Below are 17,058 nucleotides of genomic sequence, written 5' to 3' on the forward strand. Positions count from 1 at the left end.
CTTCCTTAAGTACCCTAGGATGTAGATTATCAGGCCCTGGGGATTTATCGGCCTTCAATCCCATCAATTTCCCTGTGGTAAACCACTGTTTGTTACTGGTGGTTGTTGTTGCACACTGTTGTGCCTATGCATGCCTCAGCTGACTCCGCCCCTGGCTCCACCCACATGCCCGGGTATAAAGGTGACTGCTCTGCAGCCCCCTGCCCTTTTGGATACCAGGCAACCACGAGAGGCATGCTCTGTTCTTTGCTAATAAAAGCCTATTAATTAACTCTCTGTCTTTTATGAGGAATTGATAGCGTATCAATTTTATCAGCAAAACAAAATGTCGGGTCCAAATGTTGAACAGCAGGAGCTGCATCAACCGACGGCGCCAAACGCTGAGCAGCAGGCGCTGCTGCGAGCCCTCAGACCAACATGCCTGGACCTAGACCCCCAAGAAGCGGGTTCGGCTACCAAATTCGCACAATGGCTGCGTTGCTTCGAGGCTTACCTGGAAGCCTCAACTGTGACCCTAGACGAAAACAAGCTGAAAATCCTGGCCTCAAAGGTGAGCCACCAAGTTTATACAATAATCCAGGACGCGACGACCTACGCGGCGGCTATCGATCTGCTAAAAGGGCAATACGCACGCTCGGTAAATACGGTCTATGCCAGGCACCTCTTAAGATCCCGCAGACAGCAGCCCGGGGAATCGGTGGAGGCTTTCCTACGGGCACTACGGATACTCGGCCGAGGCTGCAATTGCAAAGAAGTATCAGCCGCAGCACACGCAGAGGGACTGATCCGAGATGCTTTCGTTGCGGGTCTAAGGTCCGACTACTCCCGGCAGAGACTGTTGGAGAAGGGAGAAATAGACCTGAAAAAGGCAGTGTCCCTCGCGCTCTCGCTCGACGCGGCCCATAGTAATATGGACGCTTTCTCCCCTAACCGCTCCGCACCGTGGACGCTGCAACCTTGGGTCATGGGACCGCCACCTCCAACTGCTGCAGCGATGTCCAAGGCACAGAAATATTATTTTTGTGGCCAGGCAAAACACCCCAGAGCACGCTGCCCGGCGAAAAACGCCACCTGCTCCGGCTGCAGGAAGAAAGGACACTATGTCAGCGCCTGCAAAGGCAAAACCGCTAACGCCAGCAGCGCTGCGTGCGAACAGTGGGGGCAGCCATCTTGTCCGCCATCTTGGGCTCCCCCAGCCGCGTGGGGATCGGGATCATGGGCGCTGCCATTTTGTCCGCCATCTTGGACGCCTCCAACTTCAACCACGGGGGACCCGGACTCAACCACCACCTCATCTGACGACCACATCGACTCACTTGACCATCGCCACCCGCCACTACCCACACCCCGACCGCTGTAGACGGCATGCCGCAGCCCCAGGACCCGCCTGACTACACAACCTCTCGTCAACAAGACGCCAGGTTCGGCGTTGGATGCTGCACCATCACTGCCGCTGCTACGACGATCAGGACGGCATACAAGGCCACCTGATAGACTTAACTACACGAACTTTTAGTACACTTCACCCCGCTGGACTCAATTTTAAACAAGGGGTGAATGTGGTAAACCACGGTTTGTTACTGTTGTTGTTGTTGCACACTGTTGTGCCTATGCATGCCTCAGCTGACTCCGCCCCTGGCTCCACCCACAAGCCCGGGTATAAAGGTGACTGCTCTGCAGCCCCCTGCCCTTTTGGATACCAGGCAACCACGAGAGGCATGCTCTGTTCTTTGCTAATAAAAGCCTATTAACTCTCTGTCTTTTATGAGGAATTGATAGCGTATCATTCCCTAACACCATTTCCCTACAAATACTGATTTCTTTCAGTTCCTCCCTTTCATCAGACCCTATGTTCCCTGACATCTCTAGGAGGTTATTTGTGTCCTCCTTTGTGAAGACGGAACCAAAATATGTATTTAATTGGTCTGCCATTTCTTTGTTCCCCATTATAAATTCCCCTGATTCTGATCGCAAGGGACCTATGCTTGACTTCACCAATCTTTTTCTCTTCACATATCTATAAAAGCTTTTACAGTCAATTTTTATGTTCCCTGAAAGCTTACTCTCATATTCTATTTTCCCTTTCTTAATTAATCCCTTTGTCCTCCTTTGTTGAATCCTAAACTGCTCCCAATCCTCAGGTTTACTGCTTTTTTTCTGGCCAATTTATATGTCTTCTCCTTGGATCTTATGCTATCCCTAATTTCCCTTGTTAGCCACGGTTGAGTCACCTTTTTTGTTTTATTTTTATGCCAAACTGGGATGAACAACTTCTGTAGTTGATCCATTTGGTCTTTGAATGTTTGCCGTTGCCCATCCACCATCAACCCTTTGAGTGACATTCCCCAATCAATCCTACCCAACTCGCTCCTCAGACCATCGTAGTTTCCTTTTATTTAAATTTAGGACCCTAGTCTCTGAGTCGACTACTTCATTCTCCATCTTAATGAAGAATTTGATCATATTATGATCGCTCTGACCCAAGGGGCCTCGTACAACAAGATTGCTAATTAATCATTTCTCGTTACATAATACCCAGTCTAAGATGGCCTGATCTCTGGTTGGTTCCTTCAGTTTTTTTAATTCATTGCCTTAAATTGATCCCAGTGTGCCCACCCCCAGTGACAGACCTGTAACTACCAAACCTTCACCCCAGTGGTACACGGCTCTCGACCCAGTGCAGGTTTGGAATGTGGGACATTCAGCCCCTCCAGCCTGTTCCACCATTCAGTTAGATCGTGCCTGATCTGTATCTTAACTCCATCTTGCCCACTTTGGTTCCGTAACCCTCAATCTTCCCTCTAATTTTCTCTTGGGTCGCGTGGCCCCTTTAACGGGCTGTGCTGCCTGTTCAAAATTCTGCGCCTGCGCGGTTTTTCCTTTTTTAAAAGCCAGTGAGCGGCTGCTCAGCTTAAAGGGAACATTGGTAACCCTTAATAGCCTTGCCTAACAAAAATCTATCGCTCTCGGTTTTGAAATTTTCAACTGACCCCGTCTCCACGGCTTTTTTTACGGTGGGGGTGGTTCCAGATTTCAGCTAGCCTTTGTGTGAAGTAGTGTTTTCTGATTTCACCCCTGTACGGCCTGGTAATTTTAAGATTACTCCCTCTTGGTGTGGATTCCCCCGATGTTCTAGCTGTAAATGCATTCATCAGTGGCTTTATCAGAGAGTAACAGAAAGTGGATAGTTAATTTGGTTACACTGGCCGTCGTGTATAGTGGGAGAATTGCGTCGTCGCTATCACGCCCGCTATAAGCGGTGGCGACTGTACTGGAAAAGGAATAACTGAAGAGTGCGGAGAAAGGGCGGAGGGATGGGATTGAGGGGATAGCTCCCAGAAGGGCCGAATGGCGCTCCCTTGTGCTGGGACACTCTAAGCCTCTAGTGTTGAGCGCGATGTCTCTTTCCTGGCGGAGCTTCACCAATCCCGTTTCTTTCGGCAGGGCATTGAAGAGATCCCCGATGACCTGAAGGCGCTGTACAAGACGGTCTGGGAGATATCGCAGAAGACGGTGATTAAGATGGCAGCAGACCGCGGAGCTTTTATCGACCAGAGCCAGTCGCTGAATATACACGTCGCTGAGCCCAATTACGGCAAGCTGACCAGCATGCACTTCTACGGCTGGAAGCAGGTAAATATCAGGGGTGGGGGGGGATGATCCCACGTGTCGAACTTTATCGGCTGATTCCACGTGAAGGGTTTGATGGTGAGAGGGGAGACGTTCCAGATGGTTAGATATTGATGTCAGCAGGCTGTTTGACTTGAGTTGTCAGCATCCTTCTACAGGAGGTGGTAGTCTCGAGCAGAACTGGAGATTAAAAGGAAACTCCCAACTCTCTCGGGCAGTAGATACATGGAACAGGCTGGCCAGACTCTGCTTGAGGTGAATGCCCCATCCCCCTCCCCCTCCCTGCTACGTTGAATCAACTATTGGCAACATATTGGCTGACTTGCTGAGGGGGTTGGTGCTGTTGAAAGCTTCCCCCTGCAAAAGAAGTGGTGCCTTCAGGAGAGGAGTGGATTTAGCGGGGTTGGGGGGGGGGGGGAGGAGATTACTACAAGGGAGATGGGGGGGAAGATTTATAGGGCCCTGTGGTGACATTCTGTGTTCCTGACCCTCAGATCTCTGCGCTCCTCTAATTCTGCCCTCTTGAGCCTCCCCGATTTCCATCGCTCCACCATTGGCGGCCGTGCCTTCAGCTGCCTGGGCCCAAGCTCTGGAATTCCCTCCCTAAACCTCTCCGCCTCTCTCTCCTCCTTTTAAGTCGCCCCTTAAACCCTTCCTCTGACCAAGCATTTGGTCGCCTGTCCTACTATCTCTGTGGCTCGGGGTCACATTCTGTTGAAGTGCAAAGTGTCTCGGGCCGTTTTATTGTTAGGCGCAATATAAATGCAAGTTGTTGCGGTGAGTGCTGAAAGGCTGAATATGCTGCATTGATGGCCCCTCTGCTTTGCTTCACAGGGACTGAAGACCGGGATGTATTATTTAAGGACCAGGCCTGCTGCCAATCCTATCCAGTTCACGCTGAACAAGGAAAAGCTCCAGGAAAACGCAGCAGTGGCAGCAGACGAGAAGGAGAAGAACAAAGCGGCCATGTTGTGCTCTCTGGAGAACAGGGCGGATTGCCTGATGTGTGGCTCTTAAACCCAGGGCCGTACCCCGATTCCTTGCCAGTGCCCCCTTAGCCCTTGTAATACTGGATGTAGGAGTCACTGGCAACCCAACAGCTCGGAGCCCTTTCTGTTCACCAGACCCGGACCGTTAACACATCAATGTTACGTGAATCTTTGTCGCAGCCTGGATTGAAATGCAGAAGTAATAGGGGTCAACGCTAGGAGATTAACCTTTCATACTTGATGCGGAGTCTTGTGGGAGGTGCAGCACCAGCCACGACTGTCGAGCAGCTTTCCCATTGCTGGAACTGGGCTTGGCTTGGTGGGAGGGTGGGAAGGCACTGACCATCTCTGGTGTGATGCTCTAGTGATGGGTGGGTGCTCCTTGAGCAGGAGGCTGCTGATGGTATGATTTTAACTACAGTGGATAATGAGCAATATGTATGTCCAAGGTGCCAGTCACACACACTGCCATAGGATTGGGTGATGCTGTCACCTGTTTAACCAAGTTTCTGCTTAGTGTATATTCTTTGTACAGTCTCTCAACTATTTGATATGAGCCATCATTAAACCTTTCTATATGGCATTTTTCTGAATGTTTGGCTGGATTGTGCTTACACATGGGTGTCGGCCGTGCCTCAGTGGGTGGCACTCTTGCCTCGGAGCCAGACGGTTGTAGATTCAATCGCAAAATACTGCGGATGCTGGAAATCTGAAATAAGAGAGAATGCTGGAAGCACTCGGCAGGTCAGGCAGCATTTGTGGAGAGAGAAACCGAGTTAACGTTTCCGGTCTGGGACCCTTCATCAGAACATTGCAGATTCAAGCCTCACTCCAGAACTTGAGCACAAAAATCTAGGCTGACGCTCTCGTGCTGTACTGAGGGAGCGCTGCACTGCCCGAGGTGCCCTTCAGGTGGATGTCACGATTCGAAGAGCTCTCCCCAGTGTCCTGGCCAATATTTATTCCTCAACCAATATCACTAAAAAGTGTGAAAATTGGCGGCTGCGTTTCCTACAGTACACCAGTGACCACACTTCAAAAGTACTTCATTGGTTGGGATGTCCTGAGGTGGTAAAAGGCGCTAGAGAAATGCAAGTCTCTTTTGAGTAGTGTCAGCTTGGAAGGTTGTGGGTATTTCAAGCTTTGAGCACATACAATCCAGGCTGATGCTGAGGGAGTGCTTCATTCAGAGGTGCCGCTCCTCGGACTAGAGGTTATGTTGAAGCCAGTCTGCCTGTTTCATTGGGTGTTAAAGATCCCTGTGCACTATTTAAAGAGAAGGGAGTTCTTCCATTGCCCTGACCAACATTGTTCCCTCCCATCACCACCTTTTCCTCTTAGGCAGTCCCTCGGAGCCGAGGATGACTTGCTTCCACATTAAAAATGAGTTCTCGGGTGACTGATGAGTCCAATGTGGGACCTACAGTCTCTGTCACAGGTGGGGCAGACGGTGGTTGAAGGGGCGGGTGGGTGGGGTGCTTGGGTTGACGTGCGCTCCTTCCGCTGTTTGCGCTTGGCTTCCGCTTGCTCCTGGCGAAGAGACTCGAGGTGTTCGACGCCTTCCCGGATGCTTCTCCCTCACTTTGTGTGGTCTTGGGCCAGGGATTCCCAGGTGTCGGTGGGGATGTTGCACTTTTTCAAGGAGGCTTGGAGGGTGTCCTTGAAGCGTTTCCTCTGCCCACCTGGGGCTCTCTTGCCGTGCCAGAGCTCCGAGTAGAGCGCTTGTTTCGGGAGTCTCTTATCGGGCATGCGGACAATGTGACCCGTCCATCGGAGTTGATCGAGCACCACCAAGAAGCGGGCAGGTCATTTGCCGCCTTGCTATTTGTGGAAGGTTGCTGAGTATAAAATGGCTGCGGTTTGCCTACGCAAGTGACTGCACTTCAAAGTAATTCAATAACTTGCATTTATGTAGTGTCTTTCACGTAGAAAGAAGTGTTATAAGGACCTTTTACAAAGTGGTAATCTGACAAATATGGAGGCAGGGTCGAAGGAGATATTTAGGAGGGGTTTTAAAGAGGGTCTTGAAGGTAGAGAGGGAGGCCAAAGGGTTTGGGGAGGGAATTCCAAGCGCTATTAGATTCTGAGGGCTTGACGGGGTAGATGCTGCTTGGCTGGAGAGTCCAGAATTAGGGGGCATATTCTCAGGATAAGGGGTCGGCCATTTAGGGCTGAGATGGGAAATTTTTTCAGAGGGTGGTTAATCTTTGGAATTTTCTGCCCCAGAGGGCTGTGGAGGCTAAGTCGATAAACATATTCAAGACAGATCAATTGATTTTTGGACTCTAGGGGAATCGAGGGCTATGGGGATAGTGCAGGAAAGTGGAGTTGAGGTCGAAGATCAGCCATGATCTTTTTGAATGGCAGAGCAGGCTCGAGGGGGCCGAGTGGCCAACTCCTCCTAATTCTTGTCTTCCGAACTCCAGAAGAGATCAACACAAGGCAAGTATTGACCTGGCAAATTAACATTCTGAGACTGGACCATTATATTGATGGAGGAAATGCAGTGGATCAGCAGCAAAATACTGCAGATGCTGGAAATCTACATGCTGATTGAGTGTGGCAACATGGGTAGGAAACTGGCGAAAGCATCGCGTCATGGAGAATGGATGTTTTTCAGACTGGAGGACTATAAACTCCCAGGGTCAAATGTTCGCACTTGCTCTACTGTAAATAGAGTTTGATAAGGACGTTGTGAAAGAGGGCACAATACTCAAATTTGCAAATAATATAAATGGGGAATAAAAACTAGAAATGCTCAGCAAGGCATGCAGCATCTGGGGAGAGAGAAACAGTTAATATTTCAGGTTGATGAAAGGGCGGGTGTGGATAAGTACAGAGGACTACCGGTGACTTCAGTATGACCCAGACAGGTGAACAAACTAACCCCCCCCACCACGCCCCCCCCCGCCTCCAGTGGACGTAAAATATCCCACGGCACTTTTTCAAAGAGCAGCGGTGTAAGCTCAGTTGCTCGTGACCTTGTCAGGGTTGTGGGTTCAAATCCCACTTCAGAGACTGAAGTGCAAAAATCTTGGCTGACATTCCCAGTGCAATGCTGAAGGAGCACCGCACTGTGGGAGGGGCAGTACTGAGGGAGCACTGCACTCGGAGGGACAGTACTGAGGGAGCGCCGCACTGTCGGAGGGGTAGTACTGAGGGAGAGCCGCACCCTCGGAGGGGCAGTACTGAGGGAGCGCCGCACTGTCGGAGGGGCAGTACTGAGGGAGCGCCGCACTGTCGGCGGGGCAGTACTGAGGGAGCGCCGCACTGTCGGAGGGGCAGTACTGAGGGAGCGCCGCACTGTCGAAGGGGCAGTACTGAGGGAGCACCGCACTGTCGGAGGGGCAGTACTGAGGGAGCGCCGCACTGTCGGCGGGGCAGTACTGAGGGAGCGCCGCACTGTCGGAGGGGCAGTACTGAGGGAGCGCCGCACTGTCGGAGGGGCAGTACTGAGGGAGCGCCGCACTGTCGGAGGGGCAGTACTGAGGGAGCGCCGCACTGTCGGAGGGGCAGTACTGAGGGAGCGCCCGGATTTTGCAGTGGGCAAATTGTTTGCTGCGTTTCCGACTTTACAGCAGTGACGACATTTCAAAAAAAGTACTTGATTGACGGTATACTGTCTGGAGTGAGGGGCGCTGCACCAATGCAAGTCATTCATTCTGTCAGACTCGACAGCTCACATGTGCTGGCGTTTGTTTCTTGCCTAGAAAAAAGATGGCGGCTACGATCGGTGGTCTATGTGTTACACGCAGGCGCAGTAGCGCAGCTAGCCCGGAGGCCGCGCAGGCGCAGTAGGCGGTGAAGCGGCGGCCCGCGCAGGCGCAGTGGGAGTCGGGAGGCAGGCTGGGGCAGGAGGAGCTGTGGAGAGACAGCCCGGGGAGACAGAGCCGGAGCCGCCCACAGTCACAGCCCGCGGAGCCGGAGAGACAGCCTGAAGAGCTGGACCCACCACACACACCCCCCACTACAGCAGGCCCCGGACTCGGCGCGGGATGGAGGCCGGCGCGGCGCTGCTGGCCCGGCTGCTGCTGTGCGCGGCGCTGCTGAGGCGGAGCGGGGCCACCCTGGAGGAGGCGGCCGTGGCAGGTGAGGGCCCGCGGGGGGTGGGGAGAGACCGAGGCCCCGGCCTCCACACCCGGGACAGTGCAATACCCCAGGGTCAGTGTATACCCGGATAGTGCAATACCCCAGGGTCAGTGTATACCCGGACAGTGCAATACCCCAGGGTCAGTGTATACCCGGATAGTGCAATACCCCAGGGTCAGTGTATACCCCGGATAGTGCAATACCCCAGGGTCAGTGTGTACCCGGATAGTGCAATACCCCAGGGTCAGTGTGTACCCCGGATAGTGCAATACCCCAGGGTCAGTGTATACCCGGATAGTGCAATACCCCAGGGTCAGTGTATACCCCGGATAGTGCAATACCCCAGGGTCAGTGTGTACCCCGGATAGTGCAATACCCCAGGGTCAGTGTATACCCCGGATAGTGCAATACCCCAGGGTCAGTGTATACCCGGATAGTGCAATACCCCAGGGTCAGTGTGTACCCCGGATAGTGCAATACCCCAGGGTCAGTGTATACCCTGAGATAGTGCAATACCCCAGGGTCAGTGTATACCCGGATAGTGCAATACCCCAGGGTCAGTGTATACCCCGGATAGTGCAATACCCCAGGGTCAGTGTGTACCCTGAGATAGTGCAATACCCCAGGGTCAGTGTATACCCGGATAGTGCAATACCCCAGGGTCAGTGTATACCCCGGATAGTGCAATACCCCAGGGTCAGTGTGTACCCCGGATAGTGCAATACCCCAGGGTCAGTGTATACCCGGATAGTGCAATACCCCAGGGTCAGTGTGTACCCGGAACAGTGCAATACCCCAGGGTCAGTGTATACCCCGGATAGTGCAATACCCCAGGGTCAGTGTGTACCCCGGATAGTGCAATACCCCAGGGCCAGTGTATACCCGGATAGTGCAATACCCCAGGGTCAGTGTATACCCGGATAGTGCAATACCCCAGGGTCAGTGTATACCCGGATAGTGCAATACCCCAGGGTCAGTGTGTACCCCGGATAGTGCAATACCCCAGGGTCAGTGTGTACCCCGGATAGTGCAATACCCCAGGGTCAGTGTATACCCCGGATAGTGCAATACCCCAGGGTCAGTGTGTACCCCGGATAGTGCAATACCCCAGGGTCAGTGTATACCCGGATAGTGCAATACCCCAGGGTCAGTGTATACCCGGATAGTGCAATACCCCAGGGTCAGTGTATACCCGGATAGTGCAATACCCCAGGGTCAGTGTATACCCGGGACAGTGCAATACCCCAGGGTCAGTGTATACCCGGGACAGTGCAATACCCCAGGGTCAGTGTATACCCTGAGATAGTGCAATACCCCAGGGTCAGTGTATACCCTGAGATAGTGCAATACCCCAGGGTCAGTGTATACCCGGATAGTGCAATACCCCAGGGTCAGTGTATACCCGGATAGTGCAATACCCCAGGGTCAGTGTATACCCGGATAGTGCAATACCCCAGGGTCAGTGTATACCCGGGACAGTGCAATACCCCAGGGTCAGTGTATACCCGGATAGTGCAATACCCCAGGGTCAGTGTATACCCGGGACAGTGCAATACCCCAGGGTCTGTGTATCAGAGTAGGTCTGATTGGACAACGTTCCTGAGAGGACTGGAGGTAGATAAACAATGGCAAACATTTAAAGATAGAATGACAAAATTGCAAAAATTGTTTATACCAATCTGGCATAAAAGGAAATCTAAAAAGGTGACTCAACCGTGGATAACAGGGGAAATTAGAGACAGCATAAAATCCAAAGATAGGGCGTATAAAATAGCCAAAAAAAGCGCCAGAGCGGAAGATTGGGAACAGTTTAAGATAGAGCAAAGGAGGGCAAAGGGCATGATCAAGAGGGGCAAAATAGCTTACGAAAACAAGCTGGCGGAAAATATAAAAACTAACTCCAAAAGCTTTTATAAATATATCAAAAGGAAAAGACTGGTGAAAACCAAAGTTGGTCCATTGCAGTCAGATACGGGGGAATATATAATGGGAAATAAGGAAATGGCAGATCAACTAAATGCATACTTTGGGTCAGTCTTTACGAAGGAAGACACAAAAAACCTCCCTGGGATATCGGGAAAAATAGGGACATTGGCAAAGGAGGAACTGACGCAAATCAATATCTCTAAGGATATGGTGTTAAGGAAGCTAAAGGGATTGAAGGTGGACAAATCCCCAGGGCCTGATAACATGCATCCTAGGGTACTGAAGGAGGTGGCCCTAGAGATAGCGGATGCACTAAGGATGATTTTTCAGAATTCACTAGACTCGGGAACAGTGCCGATGGATTGGAGGGTAGCTAACGTTACCCCACTATTCAAAAAGGGGGGTAGGGAAAAAGCAGGTAATTACAGACCTGTAAGCCTTACATCAGTTGTGGGCAAAATGCTGGAGTCCATCATTAAGGATGAAATAGCGGAGCACTTAGCAAATGGGGACAGGATAGGACAGAGTCAACATGGATTTACAAAGGGTAAATCGTGCTTGACTAATCTATTGGAATTTTTTGAGGGAGTAACTGGTAGAATAGATGGGGGAGAGCCAGTAGATGTGGTGTACCTGGACTTCCAAAAGGCCTTCGATAAGGTCCCACATAAAAGATTAGCATGGAAAATTGAGGCTCATGGGATAAAGGGGAAAGTTTTGGCGTGGATAGGGAACTGGCTGTCAGATAGAAAACAGAGAGTTGGAATAAACGGCTCATTTTCTGAATGGCAGGCAGTAACAAGTGGGGTACCACAGGGATCTGTCCTGGGCCCCCAGCTGTTCACAATTTACATTAATGACCTGGATCAGGGAGTCGGATGCAGCATTTCCAAATTTGCAGACGACACTAAACTAGGAGGTGGGGTGGGCTCAGAGGAAGAGACCAGGAAGCTCCAGAGCGATTTGGACAGACTGGGCGATTGGGCGGATAAATGGCAGATGCACTATAATGTGGACAAGTGCGAAGTTATCCACCTTGGGTGCAGGAACGGGAGGGCAAATTATTATTTAAATGGCAATAGATTGGGAGAGGGGGAAGTACAGAGAGACCTGGGTGTTCTTGTACACCAGTCACTGAAGGCGAGCATGCAGGTGCAACAGGCGGTCAAGAAGGCAAACGGTATGCTGGCCTTCATAGCAAAAGGGTTAGAATACAGGAACAGGGATACCTTGCTGCAGCTGTACAGGGCACTGGTGAGACCACACCTCGAGTACTGTGTACAGTTTTGGTCGCCTCATCTGAGGAAGGATGTTCTTGCCATGGAGGGGGTGCAGCGGCGATTCACCAGGCTGATACCAGGAATGGCGGGAATGACCTATGAGGAGAGACTATGTAGTTTAGGGATGTACACACTGGAGTTTAGAAGATTGAGAGGGGACCTCATAGAAGTGTATAAAATTCTGACAGGTCTAGACAGACTGGATGCAGAAGGAATGTTTCCCTTGGCGGGTGAGAACAGAACTAGAGGACATAATTTAAGGATAAGGGCTAAACCATTTAGGACAGAGATGAGGGGGAATTTCTTCACTCAGAGAGTGGTGAACCTGTGGAACTCATTGCCACAGAGGGCAGTGTACGCCAGCTCATTAAATATATTTAAGAGGGAATTAGATATATTTCTACGGGCAAAAGGGGTTAAGGGTTACGGAGAGAAGGCGGGGACGGGATACTGAATTAAAGGATCAGCCATGATCTCATTAAATGGCGGAGCAGGCACGAAGGGCCGAATGGCCTACTCCTGCTCCTATCTTCTATGTATCTATGTATCTATGTATACCCGGACAGTGCAATACCCCAGGGTCAGTGTATACCCGGATAGTGCAATACCCCAGGGTCAGTGTATACCTGGATAGTGCAATACCCCAGGGTCAGTGTATACCCGGATAGTGCAATACCCCAGGGTCAGTGTATACCTGGATAGTGCAATACCCCAGGGTCAGTGTATACCCGGGATAGTGCAATACCCCAGGGTCAGTGTATACCCGGATAGTGTAATAGAAACATAGAAGATAGGAGTAAGCCATTCGGTCCTTCGAGCCTGCTCCGCCATTCAATGAGATCATGGCTGATCGTCCAAATTCAGTAACCTGTCCCTGCCTTCTCCCCACATCCCTTGATCCCGTTAGCCTTAAGAAAAATATCCAACTCTTTTTTGAATATATTTAATGAACTGGCCTCCACCGCCCTCTGTCGGCTCTCATCTACTTTCCTTGTAGTTTTCTACACTCTTCCTTTTCAAATATTTATCCAGTTCTTTTTAATATCCTGCTTGTATCGCTGCCCTCACCAGTTCTAACTTCCCCCTTCGTTCGTCTGCTGAGGATCCTGTCTGACAACCGCTGTAATCGAAATGTATCCTCTGAAAACCGTCTACAATTTTCAAAAACTGTTGCCTCTCCTTTAACCTTCTCTGTTACAGTTTTCTTGGGGCATTTCTTCTGAACGGTAACCGCTCATTCCTGGGTCTCCCTGTTCCTCCGCGGTGCTGTGAGTGTTTAGTGTGGACGTCCTGTCACCGCGCGCTCCCAAACGTTTCTAGCCAGTTGCAGCGATTGTTTGAGAGACCAAGAGTCGCCCGCATTTATTGTCCATTACTGAGAGTCAGCCGTGTATTCCAGGACTGGAGTCACGTATAGGCCCAGACCGGGTAAGGCCGGCGGGTTCCCTGAGGGCCATCAGTGAACCCGTTGGGTGTTTACGACAATCCGACAGACTCATGGTCACTTTATCAGGTCCCAGCCCACAAATCACCAGGTTTTTTTTATTGAATTCGATTTTCCAATTGACCCCGGTGGGATTTGAACTCGCAATGTCTGGATTACTTCTTCTTAGGTAGTCCCTCGGAGCCGAGGATGACTTGCTTCCACACTAAAAATGAGTTCTCGGGTGACTGATGAGTCCAATGCGGGACCTACAGTCTCTGTCACAGGTGGGGCAGACGGTGGTTCAAGGGGCGGGTGGGTGGGGTGCTTGGGTTGATGTGCGCTCCTTGCGCTGCCTGCGCTTGGCTTCCGCTTGCTCCCGGAGAAGAGACTCGAGGTGTTCGCCACCTTCCCGGATGCTTCTCCTCCACTTTGTGCGGTCTTGGGCCAGGGATTCCCAGGTGTCGGTGGGGATGTTACACTTTTTCAAGGAGGCTTTGAGGGTGTCCTTGAAGCGTTTCCTCTGCCCACCTGGGGGCTCTCTTGCCGTGTCGGAGCTCCGAGTAGAGCGCTTGTTTCGGGAGTCTCGTATCGGGCATGCGGACAATGTGACCCGTCCATCGGAGCCGATCGAGCGTGGTCAAAGCTTCGATGCTGGGGATGTTGGCCTGAGCAAGAACACTGACGTTGGTACGCCTATCCTGCCAATGGATTTGCAGGATCTTGCGGAGGCAGCGTTGGTGGTACCTCTCCAGTGCTTTGAGGTGCCTGCTGTACATGGTCCATGTCTCTGAGGCATACAGCAGGGCAGGTATCACTGCTGCTCTGTAGACCATGAGCTTGGTGCTGGGTTTGAGGTCCTGGTCTTCAAACACTCGCTTCCTCAGGTGACCGAAGGCTGCACTGGCACACTGAAGGCGGTGTTGGACTTCGTCATCGACGTCTGCCCTTGTTGGCAGTAAGCTCCCGAGGTATGGAAAGTGGTCCACGTTGTCCAAGGCCTTGACGTGGATTTTGATAATCGGGGGGCAGCACTGTGTGGCAGGGGCAGGTTGGTAGAGGACCTTTGTCTTACGGATGTTTAGTGTAAGGCCCATGCTCTCGTACGCTTCAGTGAAGGTGTTGACGATGGTTTGGAGTTCGACCTCCGAGTGAGCGCAGACGCAAGCATCATCTGCATACTGTAATTCGACGACAGAGAATGGGACAACCTTGGATCTGGACTGGAGGCGACGGAGGTTGAACAGTTTCCCGTTTGTTCTGTAAATTAGCTCCACTCCAGCGGGGAGCTTACTGAGGGTGAGATGGAGCATTGCAGCCAGGTAAGAGCCCATGGGATCCAGGGCAATTTGGCACATTGGATCCAAAATTTGCTTAGTGGCAGGAGGCAGAGGGTGATGGTCGAAGGTTGTTTTTGTGACTGGAAGCCTGTGTCCAGTGGTGTACCGCAGGGATCGGTGCTGGGTCCTTTGCTGTTTGTAGTGTACATTAATGATTTAGATATGAATGTAGGAGGTATGGTCAGTAAGTTCGCAGATGACCTGAAAATTGGTGGAGTGGTAAATAGTGAGGAGGGAAGCCTCAGGCTACAGGACGATATAGACGGGTTGGTTAGATGGGCAGAACAGTGACAAATGGAATTTAACCCTGAAAAGTGTGAGGTGATGCATTTTGGGAGGACTAACAAGGCAAGGGAATACACAATGAATGGTAGGACCCTAGGAAGGACAGAGGATCAGAGGGACCTTGGTGTGCATGTACATAGATCCCTGAAGGCAGCAGGACAGGTAGATAAGGTGGTTAAAAAGGCATATTGGATACTTGCCTTCATTAGCCGAGGCATAGAATACAAGAGCAGGGAGGTTATGATGGAGCTGTACAAAATGCTAGTTAGGCCACAGCTGGAATACTGTGTACAGTTCTGGTCGCCACACTATAGGAAGGATGTGATTGCATTGGAGAGGGTGCAGAGGAGATTCACCAGGATGTTACCTGGGCTGGAGCGCTTCAGCTATGAAGAGAGACTGGACAAGCTGGGGTTGTTTTCCTTGGAGCAGAGAAGGCTGAGGGGGGACCTGATTGAGGTGTACAAAATTATGAGGGGCATAGATAGGGTGGATAGAAAGGAACTTTCCCCCTTAGTAGAGGAGTCAATAACCAGGGGGCATAGTTTCAAGGTAAGGGGCAGGAGGTTTAGAGGGGATTTGAGGAAAAACTTTTTCACCCAGAGGGTGGTTGGAATCTGGAACTCACTGCCTGAAAGGGTGGTAGAGGCAGGAACCCTCACAACATTCAAGAAGCATTTAGATGAGCACTTGAAACGCCATAGCATACAAGGCTACGGACCAAATGCTGGAAAATGGGATTAGAATAGACAGGGCTTGATGGCCGGCGCGGACATGATGGGCTGAAGGGCCTCTTTCTGTGCTGTATAAATCTATGACTAAGACCGAGAAGAGCGTTGGTGCGATGATACAGCCTTGCTGGACCCGGGTCCGTATGTGAATTGGGTCTGTGGTGGATCCATTGGTCAGGATCACGGCTTGCATGTTGTCGTGAAGCAGGCGGAGGATGGTGACAAACTTGAGGGCAGCCGAATTTGAGGAGGACACTCCATAATCCCTCATGGTTGACGGTGTCGAAGGCCTTTGTGAGGTCAAAGAAGGCCATGTACAGTGGTTGGTGCTGTTCCCGGTATTTCTCTTAGTTTGCTATAGTCCAGTAATGTAAGCACTAGGCTGCCGTAACCTAGTCGTCTGTATCGTTTCCTTGTGCCTTTTTCCAAATCTGTTTATAAAAAAAACTTTAAAAAAAAGAAGGTGCCAGTGCTTGGGCACATCTGCCAATGGGAACTACATCTGTCGAGCACAGCAGCGACAGTGGGGATTGATATACCTATCAATTCATCCAATGAAAAGCGACGAGTTAAGAAAGTAACTATAGGTTTTTATTGGCTAAATAACAGAGCCCACCCTCGTGGGTGATCGGATCCAACAAGGAGGAATACCAGCCAGTCGACCACCTTTATACCTGGGCAGGTAGGTGGAGCCATGGGCGGAGTCAGCAGTGGTCAGCCCAGGTATAACAGCGTGACAAGAGGCGACCTCGTGTAGTGATACAACAGTGTAAACAGTGATAACCATAGTGTAACGATATAACAGTGATAACCATAGTGTAACGATAGTGAACGATAAAAGTGGTTTACCACAGGGATGCAGTGGTAGGGGGGCAGAGCTGTGGATGTTGGTGCTGGCCCACACTGCCGTTATACACACCGCACTCGGTGGTGCTGGGTTTTCTTGATGCACTGACTGGCTTGCTCGCCCACTTTAGAGGGCAGTTAATTGTCAACCATTGGTGTGGGTCTGGAGTCACACCTAGTCCAGACCGGGTAAGGATGAAGGTTTCCTTCCCTAAAGGACATTAGTGACAATCCGACAACTTCATGGTCACTTTTACAGATGCCAGTTTTTTATTTCCAGTTTTGTTTTTAACTGGATTCAAATTCTCAGACTGGGATTTGAACTTGTGTTAGTCCAGTAACACAACATCTACACCACAGTACCGTGGGCAATGGGTCTCGCACCCTTTCTGTACACATGGCCGTAGCATCACAGAGTTAGTGACTGGTCAGCAGAATGCACAGTGCACTTTCAGGCACCGGATTGTGTGTGTTTGTGTGAACGTTTTGGCAAGTGAGTACGCAACTGAAGTACAAGTG

General features: G+C 51.0%; 2 protein-coding genes across 12 annotated transcripts in view; both read left to right on the forward strand.

Moving 5' to 3' along the window:
• rrm1 (ribonucleotide reductase M1 polypeptide) overlaps positions 1–5,202 on the forward strand; it is a 37,408-nt gene extending 32,206 nt beyond the window's left edge. For all 3 annotated transcript variants that reach the window (XM_085999823.1, XM_085999825.1, XM_085999824.1), the window contains 2 exons: positions 3,445–3,633; positions 4,465–5,202. In XM_085999823.1, the coding sequence (XP_085855949.1) occupies positions 3,445–3,633; positions 4,465–4,647 (372 nt within the window). In that variant the 3' untranslated portion in view covers positions 4,648–5,202. The remainder of the gene's footprint in view (positions 1–3,444; positions 3,634–4,464) is intronic.
• A 3,210-nt stretch (positions 5,203–8,412) lies between these two features.
• The window catches only part of stim1b (stromal interaction molecule 1b), a 215,647-nt gene continuing 207,001 nt past the window's right edge, over positions 8,413–17,058 (forward strand). For 3 of the 9 annotated variants that reach the window (XM_085999830.1, XM_085999828.1, XM_085999827.1), the window contains exon 1: positions 8,414–8,708. In XM_085999830.1, coding sequence (XP_085855956.1) covers positions 8,615–8,708 — 94 coding nt within the window. In that variant the 5' untranslated portion in view covers positions 8,414–8,614. Of the gene's footprint in view, positions 8,709–17,058 lie in introns of all 9 variants that reach the window. The other 6 variants (XM_085999832.1, XM_085999831.1, XM_085999829.1 and 3 more) reach the window with 4 other exon arrangements.

The sequence above is a fragment of the Somniosus microcephalus genome, chromosome 10 (assembly GCF_052327205.1).
Source record: "Somniosus microcephalus isolate GS21.2 chromosome 10, FLI_Smic_1.0, whole genome shotgun sequence".
NCBI lineage: Eukaryota > Metazoa > Chordata > Chondrichthyes > Squaliformes > Somniosidae > Somniosus > Somniosus microcephalus.